Genomic DNA, 20,113 nt, shown 5'->3' on the forward strand with positions numbered 1-20,113 from the left:
TGTAAAAGAGGAACAAGAGGAGGGAGCTTCCCGTTTCTACATGTGAAGATGATGGCACCGGGATGATTTGGAAATTATAACCAAGTTCTTTTTGAGTAGTAGTGTGGATAAGAAAGGAACTTTTAGTATTTGTTATGTAATGTACAAGGTACGATAGGAAGGATAAGTACTACTCTACTATTGGTAGAGACTGTTTGGTTGGAAAGATCGTTGGCCGTTACCCGCCAATTGTTTCTTGAAAAGATGATGCAAGTCAAACGCTTATGCATGCAGTAACTTCGGTAGTAATCAATGATCGTCGTCTAGTGTACATGTAGATGTGTGTGTGTGTGTGTGTGTAGTAAAGATGATGTAACGATTCTAATGATGATCGAAACCCAAGGTAACGCCAATGACTCCAAAGAGTTATAATAAAAATAATAGGACGTATAAGGAAAAGGGATAGTTTATACAGACCAGGATGTCAAGGGAAGAAAGAAAAAACGCAATGAGTTATATGTACCGCCCATCCTCTGAGGCAAGAGGATGGGTCTACGCACCAAAGATATGCTTCATATCAGCACAGGCATCGCGGTAGAGAATATCAACACTATCCTGATCGCGGAACGGATTGGGCGATTTATCCCACGCATGGGGCGCCTTTTCGATCATCATGGCGCGGACATGTTTGTTGATATTCTGCAGACGTCGCACAAACACCTGGCCCTCCTTGAGAAGCATATCCCATTCGCAGATATAGAAGAAAATATCGTGCGGCAGGGCATCGGCGAGGATCTCATCCGTGGCGTGCACAGGCGACGCATAGGGCGAGACCCGCTCCTCGCGCGTAGGCAAATAGGACTCATCGAAGAGGTCGGTGAAGAAGGCGGGGAGGGTCTTACTGGGCATGAGGCTCATGGCGCGACGATGGTCACGCGACTCTTCGAAGTCGAGAATTGGGTACCAGCAGAAGAGGGCGACGATGTTGAGTTCGCTGGTGGAGGCGGCGGATACTAGTTGCTGGGTGGAGTCGTAGGGGCCCAAGTTGGGCGGACTGCTGCGAGGTTCGAGGGCGTCTTGTTGGTCGCGTTGCTGCTGCTGTTGCTGCTGCTCACTGAGGATACTGCGCAGGCGGAGGGGTACGGTGATGGCGAGGTTACCACCAGCGGAGAAGCCGGACAGGGCGATGCGCGAGACGTCCAAGCCCAGCTCGACGGCGTGGGCAGCGAGATACTGCAGGGCGAGGACGCCGTCGTCAACGGCGGCGGGAAACGGATGTTCGGGAGCACGACGGTATCCGACGCTGACCAGCACGGCACCGACTTCCCCGAGCACACACTGCGCCCAGCGACTGTCATCCGTGGGGCATCCTAGCGTGAAGCCTCCTCCATGGAAATTGACCACGACGGGCAGACGACGACCTTCTTTGCGAGTGATGGGGTAGTTGGGTGGCGTGTAGAAGCAGAGACGGATCTGACCCGAACCGGTGGGAATAGTGCGAACAAAGGCAGGCCGCGGAGGTCGTGGAGGAGTGACATCGTGCAGGAACATGCCAATGCGCATTAAAAAGCGCCAGATAATGGCTTGGACATAGAGCCACCAGCGGGAAGACGGCATTGGTGAGATGGCCATATAGCGGAGAGAAGCGTTCCAGAAAGGTAAGTTGTGAAAAGAAAGTTACGAGAGATCCGAGGCAGGGCAGGAACAGATGGGGAAGAGAAGGGAGAGAGAGTGTGTGAGGCAAAGAGGTTAACTCTGAGGATAACTCCGAGGGAGCGCCCGGAAGGTCGGAGGCAACACAGACCTGACCTGACCTTCCGTTCAAGAATAGCAATCAGTTGATTGGAATGAAAGGCGATTAATTTACGTTTGCAGAGGGATTAAGGGCCGTCTGATCCACGGAAAGCAGCTGCCGAGGAAGACGAAGAAGATCCAATGTAAGAAGAAGCCAAGTGATGATGGTCGGGATGACACAGAAAAGTAGTCATGCAGTTCATGCAAGAAGTTGACAAGGGAAAGAAGGGGGAATTAGAATTGGGAATGAGAACCGCTCTATTAGTTGGCAAAAAAAGAGTCTTGGACCACATCATCGGTCCTTCATTCCTGAACTGGACCCTGTTTCCACTACTCTGTAATCTTTGATTATTACATAGTATTTTAATTGATATCCCGGGTTTTTGCATCATCACAAGCATGACATCACTGCCTCGGGATCGACCCGCCAGCCTTTATTTGCTCCCTCGTATTTCTTCTTTTACTTTGCACGCTTATGCTGTTAATAATTCGACTCCTTCTCTCACATTCTGGCCAACTCTTGGGTTTGTAAGGCCCCTGCTAAGCTCTCCTACTAACCTTAATTGTCTTGGAAAACCCTGGGCCCAACCCAACTCTTCCTTCTACTTATAAGCGCTGACGGTCACCCTCTCTCCCCCTCCATCCTCCTCCCCCCTCTCATCTGCCCCCGTCATTGACGGTCATTCTTCCTCATCTTTACCCATTCAATCCTATTTATCACATCACATGGGAGTTGACTCCCACCCTCCCGCCCCCATCATGTCTATCAAACGTGCGCTCTCCAAGATTGTACCCAACAAGTCGTCTCCCGACGATGAGTCGAGTCACAGTACCCCGGCCTCGGCTGCATCCATGTCTCCCCGCCGCAGCATCCTCAGCAACTTCCTGCGCGATCGCGACTATGCCTCTTCCTCCGATGACGGCTCCGATGACTCTTCATCACCTGGCAGCATCAGCAAGAATCAGCAGAAACGCCTGGCACGTAAACAGCGCAAAGAAAAGTCCCGCCTGAGCGAGGAACGTCATTCCGACGAATCCGATTCGCGTCGGAAGGAGGAAGTTGCCAATGCCACCCGCGAGGAGACCTCGGAGATGAAGGCTCGCTATGGCGAATTGCCGCTGATACAGTCCCGGACACGCCCTCGTGAGGTCCGTACCAATCTAGATGCCATCTCCGAGTCCTTGGTGGGCCAGCAGATCTGTTTTACAGCTCGTCTACATATCATCCGCCGCATGAGTGCCAAGCTGGTCTTCCTTGTGTTCCGCCAGCAGCTGCTCACCTTCCAGGGTGTTCTGCATGAGGAGGCAGGTGTCAAGTCCATCGCCATGATTCACTGGGCCGAGCATCTGCGTTTGGGTTCCATTGTCCGTGTGCGGGGAACCATTCAGAAGCCTCAGGTGCCGATCTTGGGCTGTACCATTCACGACGTCGAGATCTCCATCGACGAGCTGCACCAGGTCGTGCGTCGCGAGGAGCCTGTCCCATTTAGTATCTATGAGGCAGAGATCCAAACGGCCGAAGAGGAGCGCATCGAAGGCCGCCGCAGTCACATCCCCGATCGCGTTCGTCTCACCAATCGTCTACTCGACTTGCGTACCCCGACCTCTCAGTCCATCTTCCGCATTCAATCCGCCATCTGCAACCTCTTCCGATTCGCTCTCGATGAGCAAGGCTTCATGGAGATTCACACTCCCAAACTGCAAGGCTCTGCGACCGAGTCAGGCGCCAGTGTCTTCCACGTGCAGTACTTCGGGCGAGATGCTTTCCTGGCGCAGAGTCCACAGCTAGCCAAGCAGATGGCTATCGCCGCCGATTTCGGTCGTGTATACGAGATTGGTGCTGTGTTCCGAGCGGAGAATTCCAATACCCACCGCCATCTGACCGAGTATACTGGGTTGGATATCGAAATGGCCATTGAGGAGCACTACCATGAAATGTTGGAAGTGCTGGATGCCGTGATCAAGTCCATTCTTCAAGGTGTATATGGTCGCTACCGCCGCGAGGTGGAGACTGTGAAGCACCAATTCCCGTCAGAAGATGTTGTGTGGCTGGAGAAGACCCCCATCCTCCGCTTCTCGGACGGTATCAAGATGTTGAATGACTCCGGCTGGCGCGACGAGGATGGCAACCCGCTGCCCGAGGATGAGGACCTCCACACTCGCGATGAGATTCGCCTGGGTGAGTTGGTCAAGGAGAAATATGGCACCGACTATTACATCCTTGACAAATTCCCTGCCAGCGCACGTCCCTTTTATACCATGCCCGACCCCGAGGATGATCGATACACCAACTCGTTCGACATCTTCATTCGCGGTCAGGAGATCGTCTCTGGTGGCCAGCGTATCCACGACCCCCATATGCTCGAGGAGAACATGCGTCGCTCAGGCATCGACCCCGATACCATGGAAGATTATATGGAGGGCTTCCGCTGGGGTGCGCCACCCCACGCTGGAGCAGGTGTTGGTCTGGAGCGTCTGCTGATGCTACTTCTGAAACTGGGCAATATCCGCCTAGCATCCCTCTTCCCTCGCGACCCCCGCAGCTTTCCGGCCAAGCCGGTGGCGGCACAGCTGCGGCACCCAGAGTCATCGACTATTGATCCTCCGTGGGCGCGCGACAGGAAGGGTGCCATCGCACAGGATACGAGTCAGCTCCAGCCGCTCGAGCATCTCATTGCCAATTACGGCGATGCTACCTCCACTTCCTGGGGCGATGAGCGCTTCAAGATCTGGCGTGACATGGGCACGGGTGCCGCTATCTCCTACGTGCCCAGCAGCAGCAACTATGTGATCATTCCTGGCAACCCCTTGTGCGATCCCAAGCAGTACCGCCAAGTGATCACACAGTTCCTGCAGTGGCTGCGGCGCGAGACCAAGTACAAGCCCGTCTGGCTGCTCTGTTCCGCCGAAGTTGAGACCATCCTGGGCGAGCGCATGGGCTGGCGAACGCTATCCTGCATTGCCGAGGAGCGCGTAAATCCAGCTCGCAACATGGCAGCCTCGGACGGCGAAATCGCCCGCAAGATTCGACACGCCGAAAGCGAAGGCGTCAAGCTTGTGACCGTGAACAGAGGCGAGATGGTCTCCGACGAGGTCCGCCAGAAGATCGACCAGCGCGTCCAGGACTGGCTCAACAACCGCAAGGGCACACAGGTACACTTGTCCGAGATCCGCCCCTGGCGCGATCCCGAGCACCGCTGGTACTTCTACGCCGTCGACAAGGAGGGCACCATCTGCGCCTTCGTCGCCCTGGCCACGCTCGCCCCCGTCCACGGCATGCAGATCAAATACAGCTTCGACTTCCCGGGCTCTCCCAACGGCGTTATCGAACACATTGTCACCCACGCCATTCAAACAGCCGCCGCCGCTGGCGTCAAATCCTTCACATTCGGCGCCGGCGCCATGTCCTCGCTGACCCCCGGCCATAACCTCCGCGGCGCGCGCATCAAGATGCTCCAGCACACCTACGACACCATGGCCAAGCAGTTCCATCTGGTGCGCAAGAGTGAGTTCCGGGCTAAGCTTGGCGCCGAGGACGACCCGCTCTACATCGCTTATCCGCCGCACGGCCTGGGCAGTAAGGGTATGCGTGCGGTGCTGCATTTCTTTGAAGATTGATCAATCTACCAACGATCTTGAATATCCTCTCTACTCTATTTACTAATATTGAAATGAAATCATGGCGTGTTTGTTATAAAGATCTGACTACAGGTAGATCTATGTGGCTTTTGGATGTGTTTCGTTCATGTCATGTTTGTGTGTTTCATTTGCTTGGGATGGATGGTTCGCATTAGATATTCCCCCTATTGTTTTTGTTGTCTTGGTCGTGGAGCGATGGATATGACTGTATGTTTTGGGGCTCTTTTTGTTCTGTGTTTCCTCTCGTTTTTGAATGTGCTTTCCTACAAAGACGGTATGATAGACGCAGCGCCTGTGTAATGAAGCCATGTTGTATGTATGTATGCCTGTATGGATGTCCTTGATGTTGGAAAAAAGAAAGAATGTCATGATGATTTGTCACTAAATCTGGGTAAATTGATAATATGTAAACAATAATCATACAGGTGCCGAAAGTAGTAATAAACCACTATGCAAATCTCATCCACAGTAATCATGATGCACGCATGTATATACCTGTTCAAGGAAAGATCATAAATCACCGCACCTTCTTCCCCTCTCTCACCCCATCTACTACTACCTCCCCATCCCCATCCTCATCTCCCTCCTCCTTCTCCCTCTCCTCAGCCATATCATCCACCACTCTCCCCAACTCCCCAACCACCCACTTCCCAACCAAAACAGCCACCACAGCCACAATCACCCCGTAGCACGCCGTCGGCACCAACGACCTCGGAAACACATTCCCCAGAAACGGATCCAGAATCACATCCACCGCCACGGGCGGCACATGTGTCATCAGCTCCTTATCCGTGGTGTAGTAGTCTGCCGCGGCGCGGATACGTAGGAATAGAACAGAGTCTGTGATGGGCTCGTTGCTGTCGAGGGGGATTTCGGGGTTGAAGTTGGTGGTGGTTGTGTCGTCGAGGTCGAGATTGAGTTCGGAGTTTGGAGTGCTGGCGAGGCGCAGGGAGGAGTAGTTTGTTATGGAGGAGAGGAGGAAGGTGTCTGAGAGGGCGTGCGAGAGGGTGTATGTTGTTAAGGTGAAGGATGTTGGTTGCTTTTTTTTTTAGAGTTAGTATAGACTAGGTATGAGGGTAGATGGGTGGGTTTGGGGTTCACTGGGGATAGGGTGGAAGGGTCACGTACAGTTGCTAGCCAGCATATGCGTACTTCATAGCGTCGACCAGGCGTGAGGTTTTGGAGGAAAAACCAGGATTCAGTTCCTGGTGAGGACTGGGTTGGGAAGGATGCGTTGAGGTGTGTGCGGAGGATGGGGTGAGAGGGGGAGAGGCGCGCGAGACCTAAGTCGTCGATTGGGGGATGTGGGGTTGGAATTGTGGTAGGGGGAGGGGCTAGGAAGATGGTTTTCTCGACGTTGGCGGTTGCGAGGGTCGTGAAGAGGAGGAAAGCGAGGAGGAGGTAAGGGATAGAGGAGGGGACATGGCGGGGGAGGAGGGGAAGGGTGAGAGGCATTGTTGGTTGGTTATGGTCGATGAGGGGGTATTTCGTGGTGTGTAGTATTGTTTTATATGGTCATTGTTGGAGGTATAGTGGGAGAAAAGCTGGAATAGGCCTGCGGTGTTGCGTTAGAAGACTTGATATCGTGTGAGAAGTGTGGGATTGGGATAGGTACTTGTCTGAAGCTTTGCTGGAGATCTAGATCGGAGCTGCGGTGGAAGGTGGAAGATGGAATATCCTTGATGTTTGATTCCAGGGATATTCGTGTTTGATATGGCCGTATAGGTTAAAGAGTCAGAAGGTGTAGGACGAGGACGAGGGATCAATTGAGAGAAGAAAACATGGCAATTGCATTGGTAATGGTGGTGAGCAACCCATGGACTGCGATGATCCGGCTGATGTTCGGCGATCTTTCGTCATGCCGTCACTGCTCTCCACGTGACCAGATCTTAACCGGAACAGGGTGCTGACTCAGCTGTTGACCGCCAGGTGGGCAGCAGCCAATCAGAAGGCCCATATCCCAACGCGACCCAACGGACGGATCAACCACGGCGGCATCGTTGGGTTGACAGCGCATGAAAGACCACAACAAATCGAGTCGACCGATTCTCGTCCTGCTCCTCCATTGTCACTAACCAAACAGTTCCCCAGGGTTCGTGGCCTCTCCCTCCCTCCCCCCCCCGTTTTTACTAATTTCCCACCTGTTCCCTTTCCCTTGAATCTTCCTTTCCCTCCCTCTTCATCCAATTCACCATCTCCAATTAACCCCCTTTCGTGCCCTGTGTTGTGGTGGCTCGTTAGGTTACTAACTTTACCCCTGAAACCCCCGTACAGATCGCCCTTGGGTATTTTAATTTTTCCCTCTGTCCACATTCCACGCCCACTCCGTGTCCCTCCATCAATCACTATCTGAAACTTATCAATCCGACTCGCCAAAATGAGAGAAGTTATTTCTTTGAACGGTGTGTGCCCAATCCCTCCCTCGCCGCCACTTGATTTTTCGCGTGGTCACTAATGTTTGTGTTTCCCCCCTCACAGTTGGTCAGGCTGGTTGCCAGATCGCCAACTCCTGCTGGGAGGTATGTTTAAACAGGGGAAATCGACCCCTCCTTCCCTGAAACAATAATCTGAAGTCAACAACATGGGCATATGCCATGAATTATGGGGATAAACAGTGGACTAACGATGTTGTTCAGCTCTACTGCCTTGAGCACGGTATCCAGGTATGTGAAAACAAACGCCTAGGCACGCCTTTATCGAGCGTTGCCACTCCACATCGATGAGCAATCCCACTGACCTTTGCTTGCTGATGCCAGGCCGACGGTTACTTGACCGAGGAGCGCAAGAAGGATGACCCCGACCACGGTTTCAGCACCTTCTTCTCCGAGACTGGTACGTTTCCATAGCTCTCCCCGCTCAGTGCACCCTGCTCTCCTTTCGCCTGCAGCCCACCCTAACAAATTATGATGTATAGGTCAGGGCAAGTACGTTCCTCGCACCATCTACTGCGACCTTGAGCCCAATGTTGTCGATGAGGTCCGCACCGGTACCTACCGCAGTCTTTTCCACCCCGAGAACATGATCACTGGCAAGGAGGATGCCTCGAACAACTATGCCCGTGGTCACTACACCGTCGGCAAGGAGATGATCGACCAGGTCCTCGACAAAGTCCGCCGTGTTGCCGACAACTGCGCCGGTCTCCAGGGTTTCCTGGTCTTCCACTCCTTCGGTGGTGGTACCGGTTCCGGTTTTGGTGCTCTCCTGATGGAGCGTCTGTCCGTTGACTACGGCAAGAAGTCCAAGCTGGAATTCTGCGTCTACCCTGCTCCCCAGAACGCCACCTCCGTTGTTGAGCCCTACAACTCTATCCTCACCACCCACACCACCCTTGAGCACTCCGACTGCAGTTTCATGGTTGACAACGAGGCCATCTACGACATCTGCCGCCGCAACCTCGGTATTGAACGCCCCAGTTATGAGAACCTCAACCGCCTGATTGCCCAGGTTGTCTCTTCCATCACCGCTTCTCTCCGTTTCGACGGTTCCCTCAACGTCGATCTCAACGAGTTCCAGACCAACCTGGTCCCCTACCCCCGTATCCACTTCCCTCTGGTGGCCTACGCCCCCGTCATCTCCGCGGACAAGGCTTCCCACGAGTCCAACTCCGTCAGCGAGATCACCATGAGCTGCTTTGAGCCCAATAACCAGATGGTTAAGTGTGATCCCCGCAACGGCAAGTACATGGCCACTTGCCTGCTGTACCGTGGTGATGTCGTCCCCAAGGAGACCCACGCTGCCGTCGCCACGCTCAAGACCAAGCGCACCATCCAGTTCGTCGACTGGTGCCCTACTGGTTTCAAGATCGGTATCTGCTACCAGCCTCCCCAGCAGGTCCCCAACGGCGACCTTGCCAACCTCAAGCGCGCTGTGTAAGTTCTTCTCCATTCTATATGCTTCTTTTCAAAGGAGTAAAAAAGCTAACGGAAAACCAATTCTAGCTGCATGCTGTCCAACACCACCGCCATCTCCGAGGCCTGGTCCGCTCTCGACCACAAGTTCGACCTCATGTACTCCAAGCGTGCTTTCGTCCACTGGTACGTTGGTGAGGGTATGGAGGAGGGTGAATTCTCCGAGGCCCGTGAGGACCTGGCTGCCCTCGAGCGCGATTATGAGGAGGTTGCCAGCGACTCCCTGGAGGAGGAGGTTGAGGCCGAGTACTAGATCTGACCGAATTTTGGGCGGGAGTCCCGCGGGAGGTCCGGCCGGGCCGTCCGGGTGGAAGCCGTGGCTGGCCCTGAAGCCGTGTGAATTGATCCGTTGGGGCAAGGCGTTGGCCAAGGTTGTATACCCAAATGAGCAGCGGGACTCTGGCTGCATGCAAATAGGAAGGAGAAGCTTGGCTCCGTAGTACAGACTATGTTTTCTTTTTGTCTGAGTATATTTTCTAATATCCCTTGAAGCAGCGCTGAAATTTACTCGCTCGTTCGAACCACATGTGCAGGATTTTTGGGCGCCTAAGAGAATTGTAATCTACATTTTGCAGGTTTCGAGCGAATTGATGATTATCCCTGTAGTGGTAAAATGAGAAGAAAATGACGATGAGCGAGGATATGAAGCTGTTAGATACCCGTACTCTCCGGTGGTTCGTATTGCATGGCGAAAGGGAGTGAATGGGGGTAGAGAATAGGAGGGATGGCTTTTGAGATGGGAAAGTAAACTCTGTGAGATCCTACTCTAAATTACGCCACATCCAGAAAAGGAGGAACAGCTTCCGCCGAGGTGCATACATCAGTCGGATTCGTGCCGACCGGGTGAGCCTCCGGGGAGTAAGTAATCATCCATGGACCCTGGAGGGTGGAGAGAGACTGGGAAATGAACTAGACTGACGTCGGTAGTACTTGAGTGAGTGACTGACCGCCCGGGGGGGGAGCATAGCAGTAGCAGTAGCAGTGGCAGTGGCAGTTAATTAATGTAGGAGCTGTCTCTGGCTGGGCCGCCCCTCTGCCTGCGGTGCTCGGCTCGCTTTAGTTACTCTCTGGTCGCCAGTTCCTCCCTCCTTCTACTTACTTCTCCTGCTCCCCCTTCTCCCCTAATTTTATTAACTTCTGGGTTACTATTCCTTTTTTATTTTTTTTCTTCCCCCTCAGACTTGTCCTCATTCTTCACTTGTCGGACCTTCCCATTCCCCCTCTTCTTTGTGGCTTCTGGCAATCCTGCCTCGCGACATTCTCTCCCCCCCCGTTTACTAAGTTCCCCTCAGAAGAGCTGCTGCTGCCGCCTTGGCCATCCATGCCCCGTGCTGTCTTCCACCTTCAAGGTTGACAGCCGCCTCTCCTGCTCTGCTTCAACACTCCCCCGTCCGGAATTTCTCGGTCAATTATTTGGCGCACAGCGTTTCTACGGAAGGGAGGCTAGCTCCTCCTGAGCTATAATAATGGCTGATAACGGTGAGTCCCCGTGTCCTGGCTGCACAATTGTCGTCCGCCCGAGCTCTCAGGGGACAACGGCCCAACCCCGTCGAATACGATGACGACCGAACAACGGAACTGACGGATGCTCTCTTCTCCCCCCAAACAGCTCGGAATCTCAATCTCAACCTGACTCCGGAGGAGAAACGGGTCTTTTATCAACTCTTCCAGGCCGCCGATACCACCAACCTCGGCGTCATCACCGGCGAGGTCGCGGTTCCTTTCTTCGAGAAGACCCAGTTGGCCCCGGAAACCCTCGGCTTGGTATGTCGTTGCCTACCACTCTCGGGGAAAGCTTTCCCCCGCGCACATCGCAATCGGATTCGGACGACTAACTGGATCATGGCGACGTGATACAGATATGGCAGATCGCAGACAAAGAAAACCGGGGTCTATTGACCCCTTCTGGGTTTGGTGTCGTCATGCGGCTGATCGGACACGCTCAGGCGGGTCGCGCACCTACAGAGGAACTGGCCTTTCAACGTGAGTGAACGCTAGGTGCTCGTTCTGGCCTCGATAGAACAAAAAATCAGAGTGCAACCTTTGCTGACATTGCTCGCCGTTGCAGCTGGACCCCTGCCCAAGTTCGAAGGGATCGTTGTCGATGCCACCCCGAATCCGCGTGAAGCAGGCACTACCAGCCCTACTCCGGGCGCAAACGCGCCGATCCGGGTCCCTCCGCTGAACCCCGACGATGTGAACAAGTTCTTGTCGCTGTTTGAGAAATCGGATGTGTCCAAAAGTGGGGTACTTCCAGGTACATACATATGCCCCTCCAGCCAGCGCCCCGAGGCCGACAAGCCGTGGACACAGTCGCTAACAAGATCATCATGACAGGCGAGACAGCTAAGCAGATCTTCGAGCGTGCGCGGTTACCGAACGAGATCCTTGGTCGCATCTGGAACCTGGCGGATAGAAGGCAACAGGGTGCTCTAGATGCTACGGAATTTGTCATTGCCATGCACCTCCTTACGTCCTACAAGTCCGGTGCGATGAGGGGAATTCCTCAGACACTTCCACCCGCTCTCTATGATGCTGCCGCTCGCCGAGGCTCCCTCCGCTCGTCGGTCGGTTCCCGTCAAGGTCTTGAGGTTCCTCCGGTGCCTGCGATTCCGAAGCAATTCACTGGACCCCAGCGTACGCAGAGTCCGATCAATAGGCAACCGTTCGGCTCCCCTCTCTCCGCCCAAGCTACCGGTGGCGACTGGCTTATCTCGCCGCAAGAGAAGATTATGTTTGACAACATCTTTGCTACGGTTGATACGGCCAAGGCAGGTTCAATTAGTGGTGACCAGGCTGTCGCTTTCTTCCTGGGTGCACAGTTGCCTGAGGAGACACTCGCTCAGATTTGGGATCTCGCAGATATAGATGCGGACGGACAGTTGACCAAGGATGAGTTTGCCGTCGCCATGTATCTGGTTCGCCTAACGCGTAGTGGAAAGGAGGCGCTGCCTCAGACATTGCCTCCCGCCTTGATCCCTCCGAGCATGCGCCGCCCTGGATCTTCGCATTTCGGCCCAGCAGCTCCTATTCCTGCCCAGGCTCCAGCTCCGGCTCCGGCTCCAGCGCCGGTTCCCACACCACACTCGGCGGCTGACGATCTGTTTGGCCTAGATGCGCTTTCTGCGCCAGCACCGGCACCGCCGGTAGCTCCTTCCCAAATTCCGCAATCCACCGGGGGTTCGAATGCCGCCTTCCAGACTCCCGGTTCCCCCGGCTCGAGAGCATCTCCCCAGGCTCCCTCAACTACCTTCAAGCCGTTTGTGCCGACTTCATCTTTTGGACAGACCCTGCAGCCACAGATGACTGGCGCTTCAGCTGGTGCTCCGCCACCCGTTAGGTCGCCGCCGCCCCCAGCGGATGATCTTTTGGGAGACAACGACCCTGAAGAGACAAACAAACTGACTCAGGAAACCACCGAGCTTGCAAATCTGTCTAATCAGATCGGTTCGCTGGCTACTGAGATGCAGAACGTCCAAACGAAGCGAACATCTGCCGAGCAGGATCTGTCGCAAACCTCGCAGCAGAAGAGAGACTTCGAGGCTCGTCTGGCTCAGGCCCGCTCGATGTACGAGCAAGAAGTGAAGAACTTCAAAGCTTTGGAGGAACGGCTCAAGGCTTCACGGGCAGAAACTGGCAAGTTGCAGCAGGAGTATGCCTTGATCGAAGGAAGCCGTCAGGATTTACAAAACCAGTATAACCAGGTATCAGCTGCACTCAGTGCTGATCAGCAGGAGAACGTAAGTTTGAAGGAGAAGATCCGACAAGCCAACGCTGCAGTTGCTCAGCTCAAGCCTGCCCTCGATAAGGCTCGCTCAGAGGCCCGGCAACAAAAGGGTCTTGTCGCGATCAATAAGAAGCAGTTGGCAACTGTGGAGGGAGAGCGCGACAAGATCCAGCTCGAGATCGATTCTTTGTCCAAGGAGCAGCCTGAAGCGTCGGAGGAGAGAGTTGTCAGTCCAAGTGATGCGGCTCCTGTTATGAGCCCAGCCGAGTCGACGACGAGTCAAAACACCAACCCGTTCTTCAAGCGTACGGCTACTGGATCGAGCGAGGGCAATGCGCTATCTCCGCAGATTTCTGGCGATCAGCAGCGTGCCTTTGATAGCCTGTTCGGTTCCGCCTTCACCTCACCACCGACAACCGCTACACCACCGCCTCCAGTGTCTTTCCGGGCTGAATCTCAGCCCACGTCTGGGGTGCCCACTCCGTCAGTGTCTCCGCCTCCATTCGCTCCTGGTCCTGGGTTGGAGCCTCCTGCCCCGGCTCAGTCTAGGCAACTGACACCGGGTGTGTTGCCTCTTGGAGAGACCCATTCGGCAACTTCTTCAACAAAGGTCTCGCCCCCAGGTAGCAGATTTGGTGGTCAAGACACGGCCAGTCTAGGAACAGCCTCACAGGCAGCAACCAGTGAAGTGGCAGGTCCTTCGTCGGCACAGCCCGCCACCTCTCCGTTTGATGAAAGCGAGGAATCAAAGGAGCGACTCCCCGAGATTCCAACCATCGCCGCAAGTGAACAACCTGCGGTTGGCGCTGTATCACCTTCTGGAGATGACAAGCCTGCAGAGCGCAAAGATCTCAGCTTTGATGAACTGTTCGGCGGGCCAGCACATCAGCGCTCTAAGTCACAGAAAGAGAATGATTTTGAAGAAGCCTTTGCTGCCATGAAGAGTGGGCCTGGAGCAAGCAAATTGAACGGAGCCCCGGCCGCCCCTGAGTCAGAGTTTCCTCCCATTCGCGAACTCGACGATGGAGATGAGAGCTCCGACAGCGAAGCCCCCTTGGGCTTCGAGGATGATTTCGCCCCCGCCTTCCCTCCGCAGACTCAAATCGCCGCAGCACCCAATCCTGATTCTATTGAGCCGTCCCAACTGGCAGCGTTCCCCACTCCTGGCAATGCGGATACAGCAAGCCAGCCTCCTGCGGCGGAATCGCAGCCAAGCCCCCCAAAGTATGAGGACTCCGTTGAAAAGCAGGAGCCAGGAGACTTGCCACGCGAGTACAACGGACTCCTACCGAACCGTGAAGACCCAACCACTGCCCCCGATGCTCCACACTCAGTAGAGTCAAGCACAGGGGCACCGATTGTGGGTGGTGAAGCCCAACGTGACGGGACAAAGGAACCCGAGGCTGCTCCCCAAGGGGCCAAGGCAGGCGCGCCTGACTTTGAGGCTGCTTTCGCTGGCCTCAACCTTGCTCCAGCAAAGGAGGCCGAAGATGAAGATGACGACTTTGAAGCGCCTGATAACGCCAAAGCCGGTGTGGACTTCGATTTCTCATTCGACAACCCGTCAGCACAGAAGACCTCTCGGCATCAAGGTGCGGATGTCGCATCCTCAGATTTTTTCAACTTTGACAAGAACGTATCTTCCTCGCCTCCTGGCTCTGCTGCACCGCCTTCCGAGCCCAGCGCGAAACCTCAGACTCACGACTGGGAAGCATTGTTTGCTCCTCTTGACAACGCCAATGCTGCTGCTGACGGAGCAAACGGAACGGGCAATTCAGAAGCCAGCAAGGAACCCGGCTGGGCTCTTCAGACGGGCACCGAAGACGATCAGATTCTCCAGCGACTGACAGGCATGGGATTCCCCAGAGAAGAATCCCTCTCAGCTCTGGAGAAGTTCGACTACAACCTTGACAAGGTATACTATCAAACTACCAATAGAGGAAGCTTCCGTGCTAACTGCTTATCATAGGCCGTAGACCACCTGACTTCCAAGTCTTGATTTACATCCATAGCCTCTTCTATTTTTCGATCAGTGCACATATTTTTTTTTATTCTATGAGCCCTTCACTCGCTCCAAATGTTTCCTTCCCCCTTAATTCCTCCCACCTTACGTCCCCTTCCTTACTTTCCTTTTCCTTGACTCATACGTGATCCAGCTTGCATGTTGTTATTGCTGCAATGTATATCCCTTTTCTTTCAGCGGTGTGCGCCTTACCCACATCACAGTCAACTATATTATGACCTACACTTATCATCATCGCCCCGTGTAATTTAGGAACACAATTATTGGATTATTTATGAAGAAACGAAGTGCAGAAGGACAGCGGATTCATAAAGGAAGCAACGACCAAGGCCAGGGTAGAGCGGCCGGGGGCAATTACTATATCTGTATACTGTACCTTTTGATCTGCCTTTTCGCGCCTTCCTTGTTTTGTATTTAGTATATTGCATAGCTCATGTCTGGCAAAGTAATCCGTAATACGATACTGTCATTGCTCAAAGTGAAACAACAGTTCATATGCTCGAGAATTGTTCCATAGCATTATCTATTTAATTACTATCTGAAACGAGCCGTCTGATCGCTAGGAATTTAGGTTAGGTTTGGTCCGAGCTTCTTTGCCCAGGTGTGGATGTGGGTCTGACATTGACAACAGAATGGACATGCCAATATAGAGTAGTCTACATGTAATGCGGGTCATGAAGAGAGTGCATGGAGCTTGCTTACATGTGATAGTTAGTGTCTAGTTGATAGTGGTTTGTGGATATGATATGTCATAAGAGACGTATCATAATAATTGTATTGGTATCCTTCATTCTCCTGTTGCAAACACAGCGCAGCGGATTAGATAATATTTATCCAGCTAGCAAGGAATACCAAAATTTTTAGGGCCTAGCCTTGATCAGCAGTATTGATTGTTCACAGTCTAATTCGGCTTACAATCATTATAGGGAAACCTCGGACAGAAGATCCAAGCGATGTATACGTAGCTCCAAAAAGCGATACAATGGTTGATAGTAACGAACTAAGCCTCTAATGAATGCAGCGATCCGTAATCTGGACGCGGTGACAATATACATGAATTCAGACCACGGTATTTGTCTTGAAACCAAGATAAACCGAGTTCGACGCATCCAGCTAGAGGCGCACTAGACACCGCGGGTGACTTGACCACTCTCCATACCTTTCAGCGAGCTTGTCACATGCTGCGAAGATACACGTTGCATCATAACCACTGTTTATTATATTGAGTGAGTCCATGTATGTGGTCGCAAAAGGTAAGGAGAGATTCTTACTGAAATCTTCGATAGAACGTTGCTTAGCGGTTCTCACGGGACTCTTGCCATGCATAATGTTGTCGAAGCTCTTGGAGCCCTGTAGCAGATAATACAGACCACCCATTATGCAGAATACCCCAAAGGAGAAAACGTAGATGCGGAGGATCGTAGGCCACGAGGTTGGTCCACCAGCAAACCAGCCAAATACGCAGAAGCAGGTTGCCACGAGATCAACAGCTGCAATAGCTCCTATTAGTTTCCAGGATGGCCGTTTCGAAGCCCAAAAAGCCCCATCTGATCGGGTTATGAAGATGAGCCAGTTCTCTGTCAGCGAGATTTCCAGGAACAAAACCTCATCTCGCTTCCCGTAGTCTTGCATTATGCCACCATTTTCCCCAGCAGTAAGAATTGTAGTGAGAGTGATCCATGTGCCTACGGCGAGTACAATACCGAGAAGGATAGACATCCCCCAAAGTTTCGGAAGGTTCCATTTTACAGGAGTCTTAGAGAATGGAGCAGTGTCATAGGCAATCGCCAGCGTCGCAATATCGGCAAAGATGGCGATGAATACCACAAGCTGCAGGTTAAGGCTTTCGTTCCTGGTGGCTATCCAGAATCCTAGAAAGATCTCCAAGTGTAGCGACAGTGCAATCCTATATACCACGTAAGCGTACATGCGGTGGAATATCTGGCGCGAGGTCTTCAAAGCATCAATGATCGCAGACAAGCCGGGAGCGAGAAACACAATATCAGCCGCTGATCGCGCAGCATCTGAGGAACCTTCCACTGCAATTCCAGTATCAGCTTTCTTGAGTGATGGAGCGTCGTTGACTCCGTCGCCAGTCATGGCAACCAAATATCCGCGCTGTTGTAAGATGTCCACCACGTTGTACTTGTGCTCGGGGAAGACCTCCGCGAATCCATCGGCAGCTTCGACGAAGTCGTAAACTTCAGATCCGGACATTGTTCCTCCACCACCGAGCCCAAGGCGCTCTGCATTGTAGACATTTGTGCCCAATCCTAGCTGCCGTGAAGTTTCGCGAGCGATTCCGACAGCATCTCCAGTCAGCATTTTAATAGAAAGCCCCAGGGTCTGCGCTTCCTTGATAGTCTTTGCAGTATCATGTCGTGGAGGATCTGAACAAGGCATTATACCCAAGATCTCCCACGCGCCATCACCGCACTTCCGAGCCACGCCGAGCGAGCGGAACCCACGAGTGGCAAACTCTGCCACTTTGTTCTTGTATGCCTGTTCAATATCCTCCTCTATCTGATGATCCTGCTGGACTGTCTTCAGTACAAACAAAGGGGATCCCTTGACACAAGTGATTCGTTCACCCTGAGGAGATTGTACTACTGCCGTGACCTTTTTTGAGACCGGGTCAAATGGGGAGAAATCGAGCACCTTGAACTGCGGGAGCATCGTTTTGGCGTCTGGGTACTCGTTTAAGGCCTTGAAGAAAGCTCTGTCGATGGCATCCATACCCTTCTTCTTTCTGGAAGCAGCTAAGCATGCTGTGAGCATAAGGTCCTCAGGGTTGACTCCAGCTACCGTGTATGGCTCTGTCAATGATAGTTTATTCTTTGTCAACGTGCCGGTTTTGTCAGAACAGAGTATCTCGACTCCGGCGAGTGACTCAATGGCAGAGAGCTTCTGAACAATTGCTCTTTTCTTTGCCAGATATGCTGCACCAACAGCCATCGTGGTCGTAACGACAGCTGGCAAGCCTACCGGAACACCAATCATAGTGATGGCCAGGGTGAATTCAAGGATAGTTGTTGTGTTGTTTGAACGGTAGAATGACGATACCCAGACAACAATCAAGGTTATGACGACAAGGACAAGGAGGACAATACTAATACCATGGAGGACTTCAGTGAAGTGTCCGGTGCCTGTTGACGCAGCATTGACCAGCGCCGCAGCACGTCCTACAGATGTCCAGTTGCCAGTAGCTGTAATGAGAATTCGGGCGTAGCCGCGCTTCACGGTAGATGATGCGTAACATACATCTCCTTTGTGCTTGTCAACTGCCAGCGACTCGCCCGTCACAGAAGATTGATCGACTTGAATAGGTGAATTGGTCATCACTTTGCCATCTGCAGGGATTATAGTGCCCTGTGGGAATGATTAGAGACTGTAGGCAGTAAGCGACGCCACAGGATCGTTACCTCGTCGACTTTCACTATGTCTCCAGGGACCAATTCAGCTGCATCGACATCTGCCATCTTGCCATCCCGCAACACAACAGCCCTGAGCGCTAGTGATTTCTTTAGCTCTTTGACAATAGACCCAGCCTGAAAATCCTGGACAAATCCCACAGACGCATTGAGCAGAAGGAGGCCACAGATAACCCCTAGGTCTACCCAGTCTCGGAGATAAGCAGCTAATACGGCTGCAGCCTGAAAGCGTATATATTAGCGGAAGGAAAAATTATGGGAGGATCCTCATTTCTTAGTGTGCGTACCTCCATCACAAACTGCACGGGTCCAACAAAGAAAGACACGAATTTCAGTGCGAGGTTTTCTTTCTCCTCCTTCATCTCATTGGAGCCAAATCTTTTGCGACGGAGGATTGCCTCAGTTTCATCAAGGCCTGTCATGGGATCTGTCTGAAGTAGGTTATCCGCGATAGGGCGGAGTCGACCGGTTTGATGGCTCTCCTGTGTGTTTAATTCCGCACCGCCATCCACGGACTCCAACTCAACGATGAGAGTGTCAATGTCTTCTTCTTCTTCTTCACCTTCATCGTTATGGATGTCGGCCGGTGCTTTCGCCTCTCTCGATATCTTTTCTTCATACTCATGCTCGGTGTCCATGTCCTTGGGGTAAGTAAAGGACATCACAGTCGTAAATGGAATACTTGAAGGCTATAATCAGGATCGCAGTAATCACATATGAACGATAAGGGTCTTTGAGGATAGACGTGAAGGACCAGTTAGCCTATGACTGTGTAAGATATGGCATCCTCCAGAAAAATATGAAGAGAAAATGCCAATACTGGTATCGAACGACAAGATAGCAATAGTCATAGGACGGAAGGGACGTCGTCAGGAGCAATGGAATGCTATGATTGAATCCTAAAAAAGGCAAGTCCTAATCAATCGGTAGTAGTGGAAGGAACCACCAAGATGCGACCAGCGTTACTGTATCTGGCGACAATCAGTCTGGCAAACGCTACTATAAACTGATAGAGCGCTTAAGCCCAAAGAAAGTAACAGCAACATCATGCTGATGACGCGAGTAGTGCTACTACTAGTAATGCTTAGTAGTACTAGAAATGCCTGTTCCATTTCGGTCTGATAAAGTATCATATATTGTAGTAACAAGAGCAAGTGATGCTAGAAGTATCAAACCCAATCAAGTTAGCACATTAATAACAAGAAACTTTCCAAGTATAGTGACAGCCTAAGAAAGTGATGATCTACCCGAGTGATATCTTCTCTTTGTCAAGATCAGAGTGAAGAACAGAACCGAGAAAGATGAAGGTATACAAAGAGGAGAGACAGGGAAGGGACCAATGAGGACCATTAGATTACATAATCCAGCACCCGACGTCATGTCAGTTTCATTTGATGACTCTCTTGCGATGGAGAACTTTACGTTCGCAGAGTCTTACTGATCAACACGGTGCCTGATCCTTAGTTAACCCAGACTGCTCGCCAGCTGTGAAGACGTTGATCGCGACTGTTGCAGGTGAGGAAGGTGAGAGCAGTGCTGTTTCTAGTGTGTTGCGCATGATGAGCAGGATCACGGTCAAGTGATCTGCACCGACCACCGACTTCGAAACTAG

At 52.5% G+C, this 20,113-nt stretch overlaps 7 protein-coding genes across 7 annotated transcripts; 4 read left to right on the forward strand and 3 right to left on the reverse strand.

The window, feature by feature from the left end:
• Nucleotides 1-197: 197 nt before the first annotated feature.
• On the reverse strand, nt 198-2,032 carry BO85DRAFT_445486 (lipase). The gene has a single exon (XM_025659271.1). The coding sequence runs from the start codon at nt 1,594-1,596 to the stop codon at nt 532-534; it is 1,065 nt and encodes a 354-aa protein (XP_025519987.1). The 5' UTR covers nt 1,597-2,032; the 3' UTR covers nt 198-531.
• A 61-nt stretch (nt 2,033-2,093) lies between these two features.
• Nucleotides 2,094-2,514, forward strand: BO85DRAFT_125068 (uncharacterized protein). The gene has a single exon (XM_025653946.1). It carries the CDS (start codon nt 2,173-2,175, stop codon nt 2,383-2,385), a length of 213 nt encoding a protein of 70 aa, XP_025519988.1. The 5' UTR covers nt 2,094-2,172; the 3' UTR covers nt 2,386-2,514.
• Nucleotides 2,515-2,532: 18 nt separating this feature from the next.
• On the forward strand, nt 2,533-5,391 carry erdS (aspartyl-tRNA synthetase, cytoplasmic; the record flags this gene model as incomplete). The annotated part of the gene is made up of 1 exon (XM_025655621.1): nt 2,533-5,391. The coding sequence occupies one exon, from the start codon at nt 2,533-2,535 to the stop codon at nt 5,389-5,391; it is 2,859 nt and encodes a 952-aa protein (XP_025519989.1).
• Nucleotides 5,392-5,749: 358 nt separating this feature from the next.
• On the reverse strand, nt 5,750-7,228 carry BO85DRAFT_445488 (uncharacterized protein). Its single transcript, XM_025659272.1, has 3 exons — nt 7,028-7,228; nt 6,541-6,967; nt 5,750-6,451 (listed from the first exon to the last, which is right to left on the reverse strand). The coding sequence occupies exons 2-3, from the start codon at nt 6,865-6,867 to the stop codon at nt 5,930-5,932; spliced, it is 849 nt and encodes a 282-aa protein (XP_025519990.1). The 5' UTR covers nt 6,868-6,967; nt 7,028-7,228; the 3' UTR covers nt 5,750-5,929.
• A 349-nt stretch (nt 7,229-7,577) lies between these two features.
• BO85DRAFT_445489 (tubulin alpha chain) lies at nt 7,578-9,960 on the forward strand. The gene is made up of 6 exons (XM_025659273.1): nt 7,578-7,814; nt 7,891-7,931; nt 8,049-8,075; nt 8,169-8,244; nt 8,327-9,281; nt 9,351-9,960. Exons 1-6 carry the CDS (start codon nt 7,790-7,792, stop codon nt 9,571-9,573), a joined length of 1,347 nt encoding a protein of 448 aa, XP_025519991.1. The 5' UTR covers nt 7,578-7,789; the 3' UTR covers nt 9,574-9,960.
• A 519-nt stretch (nt 9,961-10,479) lies between these two features.
• On the forward strand, nt 10,480-15,546 carry BO85DRAFT_445491 (EF hand domain protein). Its single transcript, XM_025659274.1, has 6 exons — nt 10,480-10,799; nt 10,930-11,084; nt 11,180-11,303; nt 11,389-11,577; nt 11,658-14,962; nt 15,017-15,546. Exons 1-6 carry the CDS (start codon nt 10,787-10,789, stop codon nt 15,044-15,046), a joined length of 3,816 nt encoding a protein of 1,271 aa, XP_025519992.1. The 5' UTR covers nt 10,480-10,786; the 3' UTR covers nt 15,047-15,546.
• A 384-nt stretch (nt 15,547-15,930) lies between these two features.
• BO85DRAFT_474605 (plasma-membrane proton-efflux P-type ATPase) lies at nt 15,931-19,349 on the reverse strand (the record flags this gene model as incomplete). The annotated part of the gene is made up of 5 exons (XM_025662667.1): nt 18,789-19,349; nt 18,493-18,723; nt 16,342-18,439; nt 16,230-16,251; nt 15,931-15,937 (listed from the first exon to the last, which is right to left on the reverse strand). The coding sequence occupies exons 1-5, from the start codon at nt 19,161-19,163 to the stop codon at nt 15,931-15,933; spliced, it is 2,733 nt and encodes a 910-aa protein (XP_025519993.1). The 5' UTR covers nt 19,164-19,349.
• Nucleotides 19,350-20,113: the final 764 nt, after the last annotated feature.

Source organism: Aspergillus piperis (genome assembly GCF_003184755.1).
Source record: "Aspergillus piperis CBS 112811 unplaced genomic scaffold BO85scaffold_2, whole genome shotgun sequence".
NCBI lineage: Eukaryota > Fungi > Ascomycota > Eurotiomycetes > Eurotiales > Aspergillaceae > Aspergillus > Aspergillus piperis.